We start from the raw sequence: 21675 nt of genomic DNA, 5'->3' as shown, positions 1-21675 counted from the left end.
GTTCTTTACCATGTTTATCACAGTAGGAGTGATTTTTTTCTAAAGATATGGGTAAACAATGCGATTTAACAGCCTTTGAATGTGGGATATATTTGAACGTGAGTGGCCAGATTATTATGACCACCTGATGTTTGTAGGTAAATTAGCCATACACTGCATCGTATGGGATATGGAAGCTGAAGGCCTGTTCAAACACCTTTGCTGTCTGCAGTTACCAAGATAAAACGTCTCCAGTTCTCACAGGAACACAAGGATTGGACACTTGAGCATTGGAAAAAAGTCATATGGTCCGATTAATCACGTTTCCAGTTGCATCATGCAGATGGCAGAGTGAGAATTTGGTGGAAACAGCATGAAAGCATGCACCCCACATGCATGAGTACAACCCTTCAAGCTGGTGGGAGCAGTGTTATGGTTTGGGGCATGTTTTCCTGGCATGATTTGGGCCCTTTAATTTGTGTGGAACAACGTCTGAATAGCACAACATACCTAAGTATCATTGCTGACCAAGTTCATCCTATCATGTTGATGGCGTATCCCAATGGAGATGGCTTCTTCCAACAAGACAATGCGCCATGCCACGGTGCTCGTATTGTGCAAGAGTGGTTTCAAGAACATGAGGGAGACTTTACCTTGCTTAGGTGGCCCCCACAATCACCAGATCTCAATCCAATTGAGCATACGTGGGACTTTGTGGGACGAAGTTAAAAGCCATCAGGCAGCTGGTTCCACAACCTCAAATCTCACAGAACTGGACAGTGCTATTCATCAGGCATGGTGTCAGATTCCTCGCATCACCTTTCAACATCTCGTGGAGTCAATGCCAAGAAGAATCACTGCAGTATTGAAGGCAAAAGGTGGCCCAACGAAGTACTGAGGGGGTGGTCATAATAATCTGGCCACTGATATTCAAATATATCCCACCTTCACTCACGTTCAAATATATCCCACGTTCAAAGGCTGTTAAATCGTGCTGTTTACCCATATCTTCAGAAAAAAAATCACTTCTACTGTCGTGGTAAGCAACCTGCTTCCCTCTTTATAATGGTCTGGCCCTCTAGCAACTTCAGCGTGAAATTATAGCTAATTTGCCTACAAACGTCAGGTGGTCATAATAATCTGGCTACTCAGTGTAAATCTGCTATTCTAGACTTCTGGGAACTTTATGTCAGAAGTTGGATGCTGACTGATTCAGAAAGAAAAGGAACAAGAGAGTAAGAACTTCAATGTAATGTAAACATCAGGGCTAAATGGAAGAGATAACTCCATGCCCTTTCTTTAAACTAGGAAAATACCTTTTATTTTTAATGATATTTGTTGAGTATTCATGTGCTAGATACATTACATAAGTACATTATCTTATTTAGTTGATATTATTCTGAGAGGTAGAATTAACTCTCTCTTCCTTCATTTTACAGACAAGACCCCAAAAGATTAAACAATTTGCTTTTAGCCATATGCCCAGTAAATAGTGGTTAGGATTTGAATCCAGATTAAACTCTAAAGCTTTTCTATTGTACAGGCTGCTAATTTAGCTTAAGAGTTAGAAAACTCTGAGGCTTAATTCTGAATTTCTGGTGAGCTGGTATTAACTTTCTTTCTCTCTATGTAGGGAGAGGATTGAGCTGGATATTTAAAGTTCTCCTTGTAAAAATTTATAATTCTTAGGTTCTTTATTGAATTGAAGTAGAGAATGTATAGAGTTTATACTAGTTCTCGTGTGCAGCCAGTTTGGTTTGTAATGAAGACTTTTCCCTTGATGATTTTTTTTCACACCATTGCCCTGTGGGGGTGCAGAAAAGCAGGAGGGTGGGTTAAAAGTAGGTACAGTGTGCCCTGGTCAGTGGTTAGAGCATCAGCCCATGCACCAAAGGATCCTGAGTTCCATTTCCAGTCAGGGGCAATACCCAGGTTGCAGGTTCGATCCCCAGCCCTGGTTGGGGCATGTACAGGAGGCAGCCAATTGATGTGTCTTTCTCACATCAGTGTCTCTCTCTGCCTCTCACTCTCACTCTCGCTCTCGCCTATCTCTTTCTTCCCTCCCTGCCTCCTTCCCACTCTGTAAAAATCAGTGGAAACAGATATCCTCGGGTAAGCATTAGCAACAATAACAACTAAAAATAGAAGGTGTATTGTGTCACCTGCAGATTTGCAAAAGAAAATTTAAAGAAAAGCACCCGAGCATCGAGGAGCATGGCACGCATGGACTGGACTGGAGATTATGTGGGTGGGGCCTGGTAACAGTGTCTTTAAATAAAAACATCATTTAACATCAGAGAGGACTGGGGCTTGTGCTAGACGGGACAATGATTACTCAGTTTCAGTTCTTTTAGGGCCTTACAGCATTTCCAGTTAAATGGTAGAGAGGCAGTGATTGGAGGGACATAGTGATTATTGACATAGCAGAACTAATAAGATGACATGACATTTAAAAAGCATCATTATTGCAGTATTTTTACTCCATTTATATAGTATCTTTCCCTCCAAAGTGTTGTATAAATAACATTGAGATAAGCCATTTAAAAATGTCAAAACACTAAAGAATAAGACTGGCTAAGAGAAATAAATACATAGAAAAGAAGCAGTAAGACTTGAGAACAGTGATGGGCACAGCAGGGTAGTGATTTTTCCATTGCACTCATCTTTGCTGCTATAACTGGGTAGGGTCTTGATGTGGAGCCTTTTCCTGGCCAGTCTAGTGTTCACCATTCCTACATGCTGTGATTGAATACCATGTGCTTTGGTGTCAGATGGAGCTACATTTAAATCCTGATCCTACTATTTACTAACTTGTAACTTGGAACAAATGACCTAAACTTTCTGAGCCTCTATTTCTTCACCAATAAAGTGGTGTTAACTATACCTCCCTTGTTAGCCTTGTCTCTAGGATTAAAGTAGATGTATTATATACTTAAAACATTTCACCTAGCCTCATGGTAACATATTCTGATACTCAATATTTCAAAACAGTAGTTCTGATAAGGTTATACAGCATAATAGCAGCTTCTCTGTGGTTCAAATGATAAAGCAACGTGGAGTTGCCAGGATCTTCTATCCTTCTCTGAATTGACATAGTAAAATATAATCTGTACTTCATAGTCTAGCATTAGATTTTTAAAAATTTATCTTTATTGTCGAAAATATTACAAATGTTCCTTTTTTGCCCATTGACCCCCTCCACCCCACACCCGCCCCCCCCCCCAGGTAGATTTTTAAAATGAAACATATACATAACATACATAATAATTTTAACCTATCATCAGCTTTAAGAAAGAAAAAAGTACAGTTAGATTTGAAATCTCCTCTTCTTTTCCCTCCCCTAATAACAACTATCTTGAATTTGGTGTGTCATTTCCATGTGTGTTTTTGTACTTTAATTATGTGTTCATGAATAATAAATGGTATTTTACATATTTAAATTTATTATATAAATATTATTATAATATATATCCTTCTGTGGGTTGCTTTTCTATCTGAATTGTTTTTTGGATTTTTCTGTTATATTTGTAGCTTTATTCACTTATTTTAACTGTCATAGAACATTCCATTATATGCTTGAATATATCATTTTAATCCATTCTCTGTCAGTGGAATTCCTATAATTTTGAATATTTTTGTAACCTCTCATCTTCATATCTCCCTTCCTCAACCTAAGAGGTAACACTGTCCTGAATTGTGTTAATATTTTTTAGTGGTTAAACATACACATTCCTAAACAATATATTGAGTTTTACCTATTTTTTAAGATGTATGTAAGTACAGTCTTACTATATTATTTAGTGCCTTGCATTTTTTGGTCAATGTTATGATTTCGAGATTCATGTTGATGAATTGGGCAATAGTTACTTTTTCTCACTATGTACATTATTCTATTATCTCATTACATTGCAATATGTAACCCTTCAGGTTATATCTGACTTTTTACTGTTATGGACAATATAAAATTAAGATGTGCGTGTATGTGGAATTTCTCTCAGGGATATATTTAGGAATGAAATGATTGTGGTACAGGTAATGTATGTGCATCTTTATCGTTACTGGATATTGATAAGTGCTAATTTTATTATCATTTTATTATAAGTACTTTTTAATTTCTGATTTAAACCATGAGCTTAAAATGTATTTTTAAATTTTTCCATATAGAATTTTATTATGGATTTTTAACTTAATTGTTCTCTGATCAGCTAGCTAATCATGTCTGTATCATACTAACTCTTTGGCATCTGTTGAAACTTTTGCTTTATGGCCTAATATGTGTGATCATGGTTTAGCCAGGTTTTAGTTAGTTTTTATAAATATTCTTCATGTGTTTTTTAAAAATTCATTATCTAATTGTAGGGTGCATGAGTCTATACAGGGCAAAAGTAGATTTGCAGTTGTATGCAAAACAGTTGATTCTTGTATTATTATATTTTTTATATAAACAACTGTAAACCTACTTTATCCTTACTCTGTATATGCTTATTAATCTTAATGAATTTTACTAGTTATTCTGTCTGAGACAAGTATATTAAAATTTTTCTATTATGTTAGTAAATTTGTCAGTTTTCTGTAAATACAATCATTTTCGCTCTTGAGGCTTTGTTATTAGGTACATACAGTTTCAAAATTGTTTTATTTTCCTGGTAAAAAAATTCTTTTGTTACTATTATATGATGATCCTCTTTATCTCTAATAATGCTCTTTGCCTTAAAGTCTGTTTTCTGACAATATTCGAGCTATTGCTGGCTTTTTAATTGTGTATTTGTGGGTATATTTTTATAGACTTAAATTTTCTATATCCTCATATTTATGTTTTTAGTATGTCTCTTGTAAACTGCAAGGAACAAGACTTTGTTTATTCAGTCTGAACTTTCTTTTAACTGCTAAGTTTAGTCTGTCTACATTTATTACCATTACTAGTATGTTTGTACTTATTTCTACTATTTTATTATGTGTTTTCTATTTACCCTACTTTGTTTTCTGCAGTTTTTTTCTCTTTTTACCTGTCTTCTGTTTGTTTGAGCAACTTTTCTATATTTCTTTTTCTTTCTATTAATTATCCCTAAAATTTTAATATGCATTTTGCTTTGCAAAGTTTTACATTAAAATCTACCATTCTTCTAAGCAATGTGAGGACCTTGGAAAGCTTTCATTGTAGTTATCCTCTCTATCAATTTTATATGTTTTTGACCAGTATTTTACTTCCATTTTTTAATTTAACTTTAGAAAGAGGAAGGGGTGGGGTGGAGAGAGAAAGGGGGGGGGGAGAGAGAGAGAGAGAGAGAGAGAGAGAGAGAGAGAGAGGGGGGAAGAGAGAGAGAGAGGAAGAGAGAGAGAAAAAGAGAGAGAGAGAGACAGACAGACATTGGTTGCCTTTCACATGCACCCCCATTGGGGATCAAACCTGCAACCCCAGTAAGTGCCCTGACCAGGAATCAAACCCACCATCACTTGGTGTACAAGATGACACTCCAACCAGTTTAAATGAGCCACACTGGTCAGGGCACCTCCATTTTTTTAATCACCCAAATTAGTCTTTATTATTGCTGCTATTACATTTATCTTTCTGCTAACTTTCATTTTGTTCTGATACCCAAGGAGATTATGAATGCCTTAATTAAATTGGTTTTCTTACTTTTTTCCCCCCCAGATTTTCAAAAGAAACAACCAGACGATGATTCCGCTCCAAGTACAAGTAACAGCCAATCAGATTTGTTTTCCGAAGAGACCACCAGTGACAACAACAATACCTCTATAACCACGCCAACTCTTAGTCCCAGCCAGCAGCCGCTTCCGACAGAACTGAATGTAACTTCACCAAGTAAAGAGGAGTGTAAGTGAATTACTGTCATGAGTTTCTTCATAATGCCTCATCCCAGAAGAGAAGATAGCAGCTTTGTAAATTCAAGGCTAATTGTTGGTATATAGGCCCAAGTCAGTAAATTAGAGGATAAGTTTCATCCATTCTGTATAGCTTAAGTTGATATTAAAAGATTGCCTTTTATGATAATTGTCAAGATATATAAGATTTTCAACCAGTCTAGGCCAGTGGTTCTCAGCCCTGGAAAATTAGTATCCACTGGGAATTTTTAAAACAAATTGTAATCTTCAGCAGCATTTCTTAAGTCTGATTTAATCGGTGTGGATGGAGGGCCAGGGATCTGTTCTTTTTGACTCTGCAGAGGATTCTAAACTGCAGCAAGTGTTGGGAACCCCCAGTCTAGGGAACTTGCCCCTGATTTAGGAACCTTGGATTGAAACCTTACTTCTGTCACTAACTGGGCTTTGAATGTTTCTAGGCAATTGACTGAGATAATAACATTGTGGGGGTCATAGAACTTAGGTATTTGAAGGGAGGAGGTGGTTTCTGTTACTCTTCTGTAAGTCCTTAGTGATAGAATACCATTATCATATATATGATTTGGAAATTTATTGTCCACTTAATCTTTATTGATTCTATTTTTTAAAAATATATTTATTATTGATTTTAGAGAGGAAGAGAGAGGAAAAGAGAGATAGAAACATCAATGATGAGAGAGAATCATTGATTGGCTGCCTCCTGCACACCCCCTTCTGGGGATCAAGTCCGCAAAACAGGCATGTGCCGTTGACCAGAATCAAACCGGAACCCTTCAGTTCGCAGGCCGACACTCTATCCCAGTGATGGCGAACCTTTTGAGCTCGGTGTGTCAGCATTTTGAAAAACCCTAACTTAACTGGTGCCGTGTCACATATAGAAATTTTTTGATATTTGCAACCATAGTAAAACAAAGATGTATATTTTTGATATTTATTTTATATATTTAAATGCCATTTAACAAAGAAAAATCAACCAAAAATATGAGTTCGCGTGTCACCTCTGACATGCGTGTCATAGGTTCGCCATCACTGCTCTATCCACTGAGCTAAACCACTAGGGCTGTCCACTTAATCTTTATAATGCTGTAACCATAGTTGTGTCCTTCAGGGCACAACTATAACTTACAGTGTGTTGAAAATTATGTTATGACATAGCAGTTTTTGCCTTTTAAAAGCTTTAGTTAACAGATTGAAATTTGGTATTTCAAATTTCATGAATATCTAGAAATTCTTGAAATGTTCTGTCTACTAACTTTGAAAAGATTACCAGAGAACTAATATTTATCTACATTTATAAACCATGATACTAGGTAAAGTTGAGAATATAAAAGTAAAGGAGGCCATAGTACCTGTCCTCAAAGAATTTACTATTTAGCAGGGGGAATGAAATATATTTGTTATTAAAGACAGTAACTATTAAAGAAGAGTATTGGTTTACTGGAGAAAGTGGTGTTGAAGACATTCTAGACAGAGTAGAGTGAGATATGGAGGAAAGCCACGTGGATTTCTACAATGACAAGTGACTCCTTTAGGACCATGTATGGAGGACAAGGCTGGAAAGGTAGACTATGGCCAAGTTATAAAGGCTTGAATGTTCAGCTAAGATATTGGATATTGGACAGTATTTAGGTTTTTGAGCAGAGAAAGTACTATTATAGTTCTTTTGAAGAAATAATCTGGCAATATTATAAATGAGAAGGATTATACTAGAATCACATTGCAGAGAGACTTTTTAAAATACTGTAACTTTGATTTAGAGACTCAGGGGAAGGTGTAGAAATTGTTTTAAGAGAAGAAAAAAGATGAAAATTATACTGGTAATGTTATTGGCAATAGGTTTTGTTTTGTTTTTAAAAATCTATTTAGGGTCATTTACTTATTGAGGAGCTAATGAAAGCTATGGCCCTTTGTCTCAGAAAAATATACACCATTCTTTTATACCCAATTTTGAATAAAAAATTTTTAAAGCTCACTATGGACATTAGATTAAGAACTCCTTATCTGTGGAAAGGGTTAGAGCTGGTCAGGATCTCATTTGATGGAACTTAACTGATTGGACCCACACATACACCAGAGTCAGGCCACAGCAAACCAACTTCAGCAGCCAAAATGCACGTGAGACTGAGGTGATAATAGCTACCATTTATTGAGTGCTTTATGTACAAGACATTGTGCTATATGTGTTGCATATTTCCTCTTTTATTTCTCATGACAACCAGTGAAATAGATACTATCATTATCCCCATTCTATAGATAGGGAAACAGGCACAGTGAGATCAAGTAATTTGCCTGTGATCATTAACACTTAAGTACATATCAGAAACAGGACTCAAATTCAGGCATGCTGCTTCAGAGAAAAACGTTAGCTCACATTTATATAGTGTTTGCTCCATTCTAAGCACTCTTCTAAGCTCTTTACATGTACTAATATTTTATTTTCACAATACCCTGTGTGGAAGGTACTCTTATTCTCTCCTATTTTACAGATGAGAAAGTTGGAGCACAGAGAGGTTCAGTAACTTCTGTCCAAAGTTACAGAGCTCCTGCTGTGCAGTGTAGTTCACATTCCAACCCACTAATTTGTCTTCAGAGTCTGTGCTTTCAACCACTATAACATACTACCTCACTATCGTGAAAATGCTACAGACTGTAAACTGACAAGAGACATTTGGAGACATCACGAGATTGGTTACTTTAATAAATGATTTCATTGGTTTGGGTATTCATTTGCTGAGAGCCCACTTGGTTAAGTGCTAGGAATAGAAATGAGTAAGATTAGGTCTCTACCCACAAGGAAGTCACCTTTTCAAATACATATGCCTCTCCCTGAGTTTCTGGCTTGTTCTTCCAAACAGGTGCATAAGAATTTTGGGGTAAGAGGGAGGCAGCAACAGGAGCAGTGGTTTGTCATTTACAGAAGCTTTCTCAGGTGGCTTTGCTACCTCACCGAGGTTGGAAACTGCTAGAATGAAGAGAGATGTGTCTGGATTGTAGGTGGGGGATATAGGGATGGGGAAAGTAAGGGAGGTTTGTTAAAGCTGTCAGTACTGTCAGGGTGGATACATTATAAGTGAAAGTGATTGCCAAGTAGTAGTGAAGACTCAGGAGAGATTAGACAGCCTGATCCATTGACACCTTGCAACTTTCTTTAGCTATGACCTACCTAGGAGAAGAAAGATGCAGAAAGAAGCAGTATGGGATTACTTATGTTGATCTTTTTGTATCCTTAGGAACCAGAATTTCTTAGCTTCCTCCCCTAAAGAGTTATGGAGAAGTAAAGGGTGTGGGAGTTGAAGAGAAATGGGTTTGGGATTTCCAATCCAAGTACTAATTTGTAAACTGTACAGCAGTTATAGATCAGTCGTTACTGTGTGTTGAACGGGAAGTACTTTGTCTTTGGGGCTTGTTGAAAGGTTTTATTCCTAATAATCAAGAGAGTGAGTATTACTTACATCTGCTTTCTACTTCTCACTGTTAAATGAATATGTGAACAAAAAGGTTGTAAGAGTTGGTACATTAATGCTGTTTGAAAAGACTGCTGCTAGAATAAGAACTATTGACAAGTGTGTGTAAAATTCAGACTTTGATCCAAAAGAATTAAAACACCTGACTGAAAGTCAAATAAAACAGATATTCAAATTATATGTTTTTGTCTGAACAACACACACATTTCTTCCTCTTCCATTTTGTGGGTCTGCAGAAGAGTTCATGGGATGTTAGCCATTAGAAATATTTTCAAAAAACAATGTAAAAAATGCAAATAGTGACTAAAAATTGTCACAGCATTTAATTGCTGTAATAATGGTAATAGCTAGCACTAGAGTACTCATCAAGGACTGTTTCAAATACTTTATCTGTATTAGCCTACTTTATAATTACCCTTTAAGGTAAGTACTATCACCATATCTGTTTCACAGCCATGGAAATGGAGGCACAGGATGATTCAGTATCTTGCCCAAGATTATAGAGCAGCCCTGCCCTCTGGCACCACATCAGAGCTGCCTGCCTGCCTGTCTGTCTGTCTGTCTCTATAGTGATTTATACTATAAAGGATGTTGCATGTAAATGAAAACAACAGAGGGAAGGGATGTTGTACAGATACTTACAAAGAACAAAATTACATTTCTACTTTTGCTACTACTTATATACTATTGACCCAATTTCTAGGTTTTTCATAGAGGAGATAAAGTGTGATTTTTTTTAACCTGTGTTTATTGAATCAACTATTGGGGATAATGTCAGGTTGTAGAGAGAACACTGGAACAAATTGTTGTTTTGTTGTTATTTTGAATGATGGGCAGAGTACTGGTTACATGAAGTCAGAGTCTTACCAGATTGGACTTAAAAACTGAAAAAAAAAAATGCCCCTTTCTTTATAAAAGAAAGCTCCTATAAATGAGCTTTCTGGTCATGCTCTTGAAGGCCTAGCATTTCTACTTATGACCTGTTTGGGAGCCTTACGATATGAATGCTTATCTAGGTTTCTCCCCCGACTCCTAGGCCTGCTACGTACTGGATGGAAATTGAGGTGTTGGAGGACAGTCAAATGGTCTCTTTCTTTCTAAGCAGGAGAGGAAGAGAACTGCTTACTAGGGAAGAGGAATGGGAAGAAACAGTTTTCAGATATTCTGATCTAGCAGTTAGAGAAGGCCCACCTCATACAGAACACTCTCCTAAGTTCTATAAAGGCACATCTGTCTTATCTAATAAAAGAGAAACATGCAAATTGACTGTACCTCCACTACACCCATAAGCCACGCCCACCAGTCACACCCACCAGCCAATCAGCGAGTATGCAAATCCAACCAAGATGGCAGCAGCCACGGAGCTTGATCCAACAGGAGGCTTGGGTTGCCCCTGGCGATGGAGGAAGCCAAGCTTCCCGCCTGCCCTGGCTGGCTGTGGGCTCCGCTCAAGGCTACAAAGTTTCAATTATAGAAGATAAATAAACCCTAGATACCTGCTTCCAGCTGCTGTGGCCTCTGCTCAAGGAGGGTCTGGGAGCCTGGGTTGCCGGGGCCGTGGCCAGCCTGCAAACAGCCATCAGCCCCTGACCCAGGCTGGCCAGGCATCCCAATGGGGACCCCCCACCCTGAAGGGGGTGTGGCCAGCCTAAAAACGGCTCTCAGCCCCTCACCCAGTCTGGCCACACCCTCATGGGGTGAGGGTCCCTGCTGGGGGGCTTGGCCAGCCTGCAAACAGCCATCAGCCTCTCATCCAGGCTGACCAGACACCCCAGTGGGGTCCCCACCCTGAAGAGGCTGTGGCCAGCTTTCAAACAGCCCTCAGCCCCTCACTTAGGCTGGTCAGGCACCCCAGCGGGGACCCCCACCCTGAAGAGGCTGTGGCCAGGCTGTGAACAGCCATCAGCCCCTCACCCAGGCTGGCCAGGCACCCCAACGGGGACCCCCACCCTGGAGAGGCTGTGGCCAGCTTTCAAACAGCCCTCAGCCCCTCACCCAGGCTGGCCAGGCACCCCAGCAGGGACCCCCACCCTGAAGAGGCTGTGGCCAGGCTGTGAACAGCCATCAGCCCCTCACCCAGGCTGGCCAGGCACCCCAGCGGGGACCCCCACCCTGGAGAGGCTGTGGCCAGGCTGTGAACAGCCATCAGCCCCTCACCCAGGCTGGCCAGGCACCCCAGCAGGGACCCCCACCCTGAAGAGGCTGTGGCCAGGCTGTGAACAGCCATCAGCCCCTCACCAAGGCTGGCCACGCCCCCCAGTGGCGACCCTCACCCCATGGGGGCGTGGCCAGCCTCCAAACCACCACAGGCCCCTCGTCCAGGACACCCCACGCCCCAAGGGAATCCCCATCCTGATCCGGGACACCCTTCAGGGCAAACCAGCCGGCCCCCACCCGTGCACCAGGCCTCTATACTAATAAAAGGGTAATATGCTAATTAGACTGGGAGACCTTCCGGACGTTCTTCTGGACAAAGCCATAGTGGTGGGGCTGAGGTAGAGGCGGTTAAAGACCAAGAGGGGAGGGCAGTTGTGGGTGATCAGGCTGGTGGGGGGCAGGGCCATTGGGGGTAAGCAGACCAGCAGGGGGCCTGTTGGGGGCAAACGGGCCATCAGTGGGGGTCAGTTGGAGGTGATCAGGACAGCGGGGGGGGCAGTTTTTAGTGAGTAGGCCAGCAGGGGGGCAGTTGGGGGTGAGCAGGCCAGTGGGGAGGGAAGGTGGGGCGAGCAGGCCAGCAGGGGGGGCGGTTGGGGGTGATCAGGCTGGCGGCGGGGGTATTTGGGGACAAGCAGACTGATGGCAGGGGGCAGTGGGGGGCAAGCAGGCCGGCAGGCAGAGTGGTTTGGGGCAATCAGGCAAGCAGGCGGGCAGATGAGTGGTTAGGAGCCAGCAGTCCCGGATTACGAGAGGGATGTCCGACTGCCAGTTTAGGCCATAGTATCCTATCTGATAAAAGAGAAACATGGTAATTAGCCATACATCCGCTACCCTTCCCATTGGCTAATCAGGGCGATTGCAAATTAACTGCCAGCCAAGATGCCGGCCGGTAGCCAGGCAGCTTGAAACTAATATGAGGCTTGCTTGCTTCAGTGACGGAGGAATCCAACATTCCCCGCCTGCCTTGCCGGCCTCTGAGCTTGCAGTTTGAAACATTGTTACAAATATAGAAGCTAAACAAAACCCCAGAAACCTGCTCTGAGTGAGCCGGGATCTCAGAGCTGGAGTTGATACAGAGTTTTGATTATAGAACCCAAACAAACCAGATACCTGCTTTCAGCAGCAGAGGCCTCAGAGCTGGAGCCAGAGCTAAAGCTGGCTCAGAATTAAAAAAAAAAAAAAAGGAAGGAGTGGTTGGAACTTCAGTCACCCGCCAGCCTGAAAACAGCCCTCAGGCCCTTACCCAGACGGGCCAGGCACCCCAGTGGGGACCCCCACTCTGAAGGATGTGTGACCAACTGCAAACAGCCATCACCCCCTCATCCAGGCTGGCCAGGCACCCAAGCGGGACCCCCACCCAGATTCAGTACACCCTTCAGGGCAAACCAGCAGGCCCTCACCCGTGCACCAGGCCTCTATCCTATATTGTAAAAGGGTAATATGCTTCCCAGCACTGGGATCAGCGGAGCCGCGAGGCCTCCCAGCACCGGGATCAGCGTGACAGGGGGCAGTGCCCAAACCCCCTGATCGCCCTGCTGCTCTGTGTGTGACAGGGGGCGGGGCCCCAACCCCCTGAGCAGCCCTGCTCGGTGCCTGATAGGGGGGAATTCCCCCCCCCCCCACAGGCCCCGCTCTGTGTGTGACGGGGTAGAGCCATAACCTCCCCATTGGCCCTGTCCTGAGTGTGAGAGTGGCGGCGCCCCAATCCCCTGATCGGCCCTGCTCTGTGGGTGATAAGAGGGCGGTGCCCCAACCCCCTGATAGGCCCTGCTCTGTGTGTGATGGGGCAGCGCCCCAACCCTCTGATTGGCCCTGCTCTGTGCGTGACAAGGGGTGGTGCCGCAACCTCCCCATCGACCCTGCCTTGAGTGTGACAGTGGACGGTGCCCCAACCCCCCAATCGGCCCTACCCTGAGCGTGACTGAGGGTGGCATCGCAACCTCCCAATCTGCCCTGCTCTGTGCATGACGGGGCAGCACCCCAACTCCCCAATCGGCCCTGCTCTGAGCCCGACCAGGGGCTGCACCTAGGGATTGGTCCTGCCCTCTGCCACCAGGGAGCAGGCCTAAGCCAGCAGGTCGTTATCTCCCGAGGGGTCCCAGACTGCGAGAGGGCACAGGCTGGGCTGAGGAACCCCCCCTCCCCCCCGAGTGCACAAATTTTTGTGTACCGGGCCTCTAATTATATTTATAAAAGCCTAATATGCAAAGTGTCCCCTCGGGAGTTCAACCGGGAGACCAGGAGTTCAGTCGCTTGCTATGACATGCGCTGACCACCAGGGAGCGGCACGGAACATGGCAGGCCACCAGCAGTGACATCGGGACGCTGAGGGAGTGAGGAAAGAGGGAGGTGGGGGGAATCGTGCCGTGGTGGCGCACAGGTGGTGAGGGAAGGAGGAGGCAGGAAACCAGATTGGCCATGATCACAGGCCAGGCTTAGGGACCCTACCCATGCATGAATTTCATGCACCATGCCTCTAGTAAGAAATAAACAGCAATCAACATATATATAAAACTATCCTTTACAAGAGGAGTTGGCAAACTGCAGCCCAAGGGCCAAATCCAGTCCAGCACTTACTTTTGTATGCCCTATGAGCTAAGAAAGATTTTTTTAAAGCATTGAAAAATATCAAAAGTATTTTGTGGCACGAAAATAACATGAAATTGAAATTTCAATGTTCATAAATTTTATTGGAACACTGCCATGTTCATTCATTTATGTATTTTCTATGGCTGTGGCTGCTATACAACAGCAGAATTGGGTAGTTGCTACAGAGACCCAGTGTTCCTTTACAGAAGAAGTTTGCCAACCTCTGTTTTACAAAACACGTTGACAAACATTTTCCTGAGATCATCCTGACAGTGTGCAACATTGGCAAGGCAGATAATCTCTGTTCTATTCTACAGAGGAAAAGGTTTGTGTTGTGACCTGTCTTCAGTCACATGACAGGGCTAGAACTCAGCTCTGGTCCTTTTTCCTCCATAATGCTCGAGTTTTTTCCTACCCTTTTATACTGCATCTACCCAGGAGATGCTTTTGTTGTAGGAAAAGAAAATATACAGAAAAAGTGAGAACCATACTATGCAAATGTTAGTAAATATTTTTAATGACTGAAGTTTAATTTCCAAGTGTGGATGGATTTTTCTTTAATATGACAGTGATTCCCCAAATAGAGATTTCAGAGCATTCTTTATCTGTGGTTAAATTAATTTGGTTGAACAAAGAGATTTCTTTTATTTTCTTGGAAACTGGTTCCCGGGGATACTCTCTAGCTCCCCTAGGCATTTAAAAAGTAAAATAGCCGAACCGGTTTGGCTCAGTGGATAGAGTGTCGGCCTGCGGACTCAAGGGTCCCAGGTTTGATTCCGGTCAAGGGCATGTACCTTGGTTGCGGGCACATCCCTACTGGGGGGCCTGCAGGAGGCAGCTGATCGATCTCTCTCATCGATGTTTCTGGCTCTCTATCCCTCTCCCTTCTTCTCTGTGAAAATTCAATAAAATATATTAAAAAAAAAAAGTAAAATAAAACAGGGTGCATTTTAACAGATTGCTTTGCTAGACTCTCCTTGGGTCTTTGAACATGCATTAGGTTTCATTGGCTACTAGTCTTTATTCCTGTCTGACAAGCCCTTATCTGTCCCTTAGAAAATTAATACCCCTGCCACCAAGTGGCTAAACTTTTTGTTTTTACCAGTTTAATTTTTAATAATTCCTAAATGAAACTAATTTTCCCTTTTTTGAAGTATTCCTACTTTAGAAAACCAAATATTAGCCAACATAGGCTGGCTTATTCTAGTAGAACATTTAGAAAATATTACTTATTAAAATATTTTATGACTTCCTGCTGAGCTGGTTTTATGTGAAATATTGTGGGGGGATTTATTTACAGATCTCTCTGTATGTGTCTTTCTCTTCCCTTTTCTCTAATGAAGCTCAAAGCATCAGGCTGTTTATCAGAGATAATTATACAGCAGATGGAGCTTTTCTGTTTTATAATAGTCTCAAAGTGGAAGATTCTTTCCCATAATGAAAAATGTCTCTTTTGATTTTAATTTAAAGGTTTTTTTCCCCCCAGTGCATTTATTTATCCTGAAGCTGATTCTGTAAAGCATGCTGTTTTTATTAGGGCTATGTTCTAAAAAGATTGATACTTGGCGGTACAGTATGATAATGTACAGTTATATGCTATATTGAATTGAATGGCTGTAATTCACCAGGAATCAATGTATGGGATCATTAAATTAATCCCTATCAAAATGCAGGAGGACTTGAGCAGTTTAACAGTGTTTTCTTATGGAAATTATTTTGATTCCATGTTAGCTGGGCTTGAACTATTCAAGCTTTAGTGTCATCTGACCTTCAAGTTATTGTTGAAATAAAGGCCTAATGAAAGCAACACCATAATTTTTAAAATTATTCATTTGCTGTCTCCCCCCCCCCCCCCCCCTTAAAGTTTTAACCTTATTTTTAAGAATACAAGTAAAGGTAATGACATGCAGGTTTATCCTGTATAATAAAAGGCTAATAGGTAAATCAACCAAACAGTGGAACAACCGGTCGCTATGACACGCACTGACTAGCACGGGGTAGACGCTACACGCAGGAGCTGCCCCTGGTGGTCAGTGCTCTCCTATAGGGGGAGCATTGCCTAGCCAGTAGCTGAGTTCACAGCTGGCGAGTGCAGCGACGGTGGCGGGAGCCTCTTCCGCCTCCACAGAATTGCTAAGGATGTCCCCCAAGAGCTCCCAACTGCAACAGGGCACAGGCCGGGCTGAGGGACCCTCCCCCTCCCCTGAATGCATGAATTTCATGCACCAGTCCTCTAGTATAGAATAAAAGGTGAAAATATTCCTTTAATTTCTCCACTCCACCTCCAGCAAATTCCCACTCTTTCTAGAGATAACCATTATTTATTCATTTTGGATTATATATTTTTTGCTATGCATTTATGTACATGTTGACATACATTTTTTTCTTTATTTTTATACAAATTAAAATATACTATCTCTATATATTGTTTTTTAACCTGCTTTTTAATTTAATATATTTTAGAGATATTTTCCAGGTCAGAACAAAGAAATCTGCCTAATTTTTAAAAAACTGCTTTATAGCCTCTAAAATAATAAAAAGCGTAATATGCTAATTAGACCAGACAGCCACACGACCTTCTGGATGACCTTCCAGATGAAGCGAGGGCTGAGGCAAGCCGCAGCGGCTGTGAGGGCCAAGCCTCTTGCACGAATTTCATGCATCGGGCCTCTAGTTTCATATAACTACTATTTTCTGTTAGCTGTTTCTAATATTTCACTACTATTAACCATGTTAAGTAAAAACTTTGTAAATGACTAATGGGAGAGGATCTAACAAGTCAGAGAATTCTATATAATAAAGCTTTAATATGCAAATTGACCCTCACACCCTCACAAGATGGCTGCCTACAACCAGGCCGGCAGGGGGGTTAGTGAGGGGCAACCAAACAACTGAACAGCAGGCTGCGTGGGGCGACCAGGCTGGCTGGGGGGTATGGGGGGGGGCTTTGAGTGGCAACCAGGCTGGCGGGGGGGTAGTAAGAGGTGACCAGGCTGGCGGGGGGTCAGGGATGACCAGGACGACAGGGAGGGGGCAGTTGGGGGCAACCTGGACGGCAGCGGGGGGCAGCTAGGGACAGCCAGGCCGGCAGGAGAGGCAATTAGGGGCGACCAGGCAGGTAGGCAGGTGAGCGATTAGGAGCCAGCGGTCCAGGATTGTGAGAGGGATGTTCAACTGCCAGCAGTCAGACATCCCCTGAGGGTCCTGGATTGGAGATGGTGAAGGCTGGGCTGAGGGGACCACCACCACTCCCCACCCCATCCCCCATTCCCCCCCCCCCCCGCCTGTGTACGAATTTCATGCACTGGGCCTTTAGCATGCATATACATATATATATATATATATATATATATATATACATACATATATATATATATATACACACACACACACACACACACACATACACACACATACATACATATACATATATATATATGCATACATACATATATATATATATAAATTTTTTGTTTTTTAAATTTTATATACATGGCCAAATTAATCTCCAAAATTACATTACTACTTTATATTCCTAAGAATAGTGTTTGAGATTGTTTCCCATATTTTTACCAGTATTAAGTGTTCCTTTATTTTTTATTTTTTTCACAACAGTGAAAGAATAGTCCATTTTAACTTGCATTCCCCTAACATCTCCTGATAGTGAAATTGAGCATTCTTTCATATGTTTATCATTTATTTACTAGAGGCTTGGTGCACAAATTCATGCATAGGTGGGTTCCCAAGGCCTGGTGGGTGATTGGGCCAATTGGGGAGGCCCCCCTCCCGCCCATAATCAGGGCCAATGGGGGGGCAGTTGGCGGTGGGGAGGGACTGCGGGAGGTTGGCTGTGGGAGTGCACTGACCACCATGGGGCAGCTCCTCCATTGAGCATCTGCCACCTGGTGGTCAACGCACATCATAGCAACTGGTCAACCAGCAGTTTGGTCATCCGGTCTCTTAGGCTTTTATATATATAGACTAGAGGCCCGGTGCACAAAAATTTGTGCACTCGTGGGGGGGTTCCCTCAGCCCAGCCTGTGCCCTCTTGCAGTCTGGGACCCCTTGGGGGGATGACCACCTGCTGGCTTAGGCCTGCTCCCTAGGGGGATCGGGCCTAAGCTGGCAGTCAGACATCCCTCTAGCAGCCCGGGAGCCCTTAGGGGATGTCCACTTGCCAGCAGGGAGGAGGCCTAAGCTGCAGTCGGACATCCTTAGCGCTGCTGAGGAGGCGAGAGAGGCTCCCACCACCACCACTGTACTGGCAGCCGGCAGCCTGGCTTGTGGCTGAGCAGAGCTCCCCGTGTGGGTGCGCACTGACCACCAGGGGGCAGCTCCTGCATTGAGCATCTGCCCCCTGGTGGTCAGTGTGTGTCATAGTGACCAGTCATTCCCAGTCGTTCTGCTGTTAGGGTCAATTTGCATATTACCCTTTTATTATATAGGAGTGCCTGGCCAGCCTGGGTGAGGGGCTTATGGCTGTTTGCAGGCTAGCCACAGCCCCTTCAGGGTGGGAGTCCCCCCTGGGGTGCCTGGCATCCTGGGTGAGGGGCTGATGGCTGTTTTCAGGCTGGCCATAGCCCCTTCACGGTAGGGGTTCCCCCTGGGGTGCCTGGCCAGCCTGGGTGAGAGGCTGATGGCTGTTTGCATACTGGCCACAGCCCCTTCAGGGTGGGGGTCCCCCCTGGGGTGCCTGGCATCCTGGGTGAGGGGCTGATGGCTGTTTGCATACTGGCCACAGCCCCTTCAGTGTGGGGGTCCCCACTGGGGTGCCTGGCCAGCCTGGGTGAGAGGCTGATGGCTGTTTGCATACTGGCCACAGCCCCTTCAGGGTGGGGGTCCCCCCTGGGGTGCCTGGCATCCTGGGTGAGGGGCTGATGGCTGTTTTCAGGCTGGCCATAGCCCCTTCAGGGTAGGGGTTCCCCCTGGGGTGCCTGGCCAGCCTGGGTGAGAGGCTGATGGCTGTTTGCATACTGGCCACAGCCCCTTCAGTGTTGGGGTCCCCACTGGGGTGCCTGGCCAGCCTGGGTGAGGGGCTGATGGCTGTTGGCAGGCTGGCCACAACCCCTAGCCACCCAAGCTCCTAGTGGAGGCTGGCTGGAAACAGGTGTCTGGGATTTGTTTATCTTTTATAATTGAAACTTTGTTGCCTTTAGGGGAGGCCACAGCCGGCTTAGGGCTGGCAGGAAGCTTGGCTTCCTCCATCGCTGGGGCAACCAAGTCTCCTGCTTGCTCCAGCTCCATGGCTGCCTGCCGCCATCTTGGTTGGGTTAATTTGCATATAGTCACTCTGATTGGCTGGTGGGTGTGGTTTAGGGCATAGCGAAGGTATGGTCAATTAGCATCTTTGTCTTTTATTAGTGTAGATATCTTCAGTAATTTTCCTATCTGCATTCTTTGCTTATTTATTAGCATCTTTTTGTTACTGATTTGTGGGAACTCATATTCTGAATAATAAACCTTGTTATATATCTTACAAACATTTTCTTCTGGTATGTCACTTGGCTTTTATTTTTTATTTGGGTGCCTTGAATTCCATTAGAAAGTATACAAAGTTTCAAATTCAAGTCTGTTGGTCTTTTGTCTTCTAGGTTTTTGGGTTTCTTAGGTTTTCTCCATCAGGTTTTAAAAATATTTTCTCTCTATATTTTAATACTTTTATAGTTTAGCTTTTAATTTATCTAGTTCTTGAATCCATCTTGAGTTTATTTTGTATATGATATGAGTTATTTTTATTTGATGGAGCTACTCCTCCTTAGTTTATGTTTTTTAAATTTTTTTTTGTTATTTTTGTATTTTTTCTTCCAGATAAGTTTTTTAGTCATGTTGTAGAGGTCTATTAAAAATTCCAGTGTGGTTGTGATTGGGATTACATTGAATATATAAATTTAATTGGGAATAATTGTGGGCATTTTAACATACTAACTGAGTCTTCTCATATCATTATGTCATTTGTCTTTATTTATTCAAAATTTATATATTTCTGAGTAAAGATTTATTATTTTTTTAATACAAACCTTATACATTTCTTGCTAGAAATTCTTATTTACAGCTTTATAGTTTTTCTTTTTCTCATTCCTGACTTTGATGAGACTACTTCTAGTAGGATTTCACAAATATAGTGTTTGTAGTATTTGCAGTAGGTTTCTTGTAGGTATTATGCATCAGATTAAGGAAACTGTTCTGTTTACAAGTTGCTAATATATATTTTTTTAATTTGAGAGGAGTGTTGAATTTTATAAAATGCTTTTTCAGCATCTATTGAGATGGTCATGTGGATTTCTCCTTTAATGTGTAATTTCCTAACTTAATAGATCTCCACTGTTAAACCATCTTTGCACTCCTTGAATAAACCCTACTTATCTTGCATTATAATCACTTTTAACAGAGCTTTTAAAATAATGGGAAACATTTTCACTGAATTCAAAATACTAATTTTACTTTAAATTTTAACCTTTTTTAAAAAATATTTTTATTGATTTTAGAGAGGAAAGGAGAGGGAGAGAGAGAGAGAGAAACACCAGTGATTACAGAGAATCATTGATCAGCTGCCTCCTGCACATCCCCCACTGGGGATCGAGCCCGCAGCCAAGGTACATGCCCTTGACCGGAATCAAACCCGGGACCCTTCAATCCGCAGGCCGACTCTCTATCCAGTGAGACAAACCAGCTAGGGCTAACTTTTAACTTTTTTAGTAAGTGAGTTAATTTTATATATGAGTGTGTTTATATGTGATGTGCATGTGGAAAGCTTTTAATTTCCCTGTGCTTTAACATAGCCTTATATATGATGTTCTGACATTATGCAGTATATTTATTCTTTGAAAACTTGAAGAACTTATTCATGAAACTGATTGGCCCGATATCTGATATTGGACTATTCATATTTTTGTTTCATTTAAAGATTATATTAGTAATTAATATTATAAAAACATCCATTTTATCTAGATTTCTAAATTTATTAGAATAAAATTACAGTGTTCTTATTTTTAAAATTTCTTCTATTAAAGGGGCTTTTAATTTTAGAGTACATATATATTATCTAAGTACACAAATTAAATCTTAATTGTTCCGGTATTGTTCATATTTCCTAATTATGAATTTGTTTATGATCCTCTAGCTAAGCTCAATTGAGAAATATTAAAGGTCTGCAAAGTTGTCACTGCCACCATGTTTTTATAGGATTACAGCCCTAATCTTTATACTGTTCTTGCTTCTAATCTTGTTCTAGTCTATAAACTTATCAGATGATTCCTTTATTAATATTGTATTAAACCAAAAAGGGATTTCTTCTATTGATTCATCACCTATTTGGTCATCCAGATTCTTTTTTTTTTTAATTTAATTTTATTGTTTAAAGTATTACAAATAGTAGTACATATGTCTCCTTTTTTTTTTCCCCCATTGACCTTTCCCAGGCCTCTCCTACCCCCCCCCCCCCCCCCGCACATGCCCTCCCCCTCCCCCCCAACAGTGTCTTGCATTCATTACTTATGCTTATATGCATGCATACAAGTCCTTTGGTTGATCTCTTAATCTATTCTTCCCCTGTAATCTGGACCCTTGTTGTATCTGACCTGCCTATTCCCAGCACTGATGCTGAACTCTGAACCAAACCAGACCC

At 42.3% G+C, this 21675-nt stretch overlaps 1 protein-coding gene across 2 annotated transcripts in view; it reads left to right on the top strand.

Annotated features, from left to right (window-relative positions):
- ZFAND3 (zinc finger AN1-type containing 3) overlaps positions 1 to 21675 on the top strand; it is a 352681-nt gene that overhangs the window by 244636 nt on the left and 86370 nt on the right. For both annotated transcript variants that reach the window (XM_059701802.1, XM_059701801.1), the window contains exon 3: positions 5633 to 5815. In XM_059701802.1, coding sequence (XP_059557785.1) covers positions 5633 to 5815 — 183 coding nt within the window. The remainder of the gene's footprint in view (positions 1 to 5632; positions 5816 to 21675) is intronic.

The sequence above is a fragment of the Myotis daubentonii genome, chromosome 6 (genome assembly GCF_963259705.1).
Source record: "Myotis daubentonii chromosome 6, mMyoDau2.1, whole genome shotgun sequence".
NCBI classification, from domain to species: domain Eukaryota; kingdom Metazoa; phylum Chordata; class Mammalia; order Chiroptera; family Vespertilionidae; genus Myotis; species Myotis daubentonii.
The sequence above is the reverse complement of the archived record's forward strand: the minus strand, read 5'-3'. Positions and strand labels throughout refer to the sequence as shown.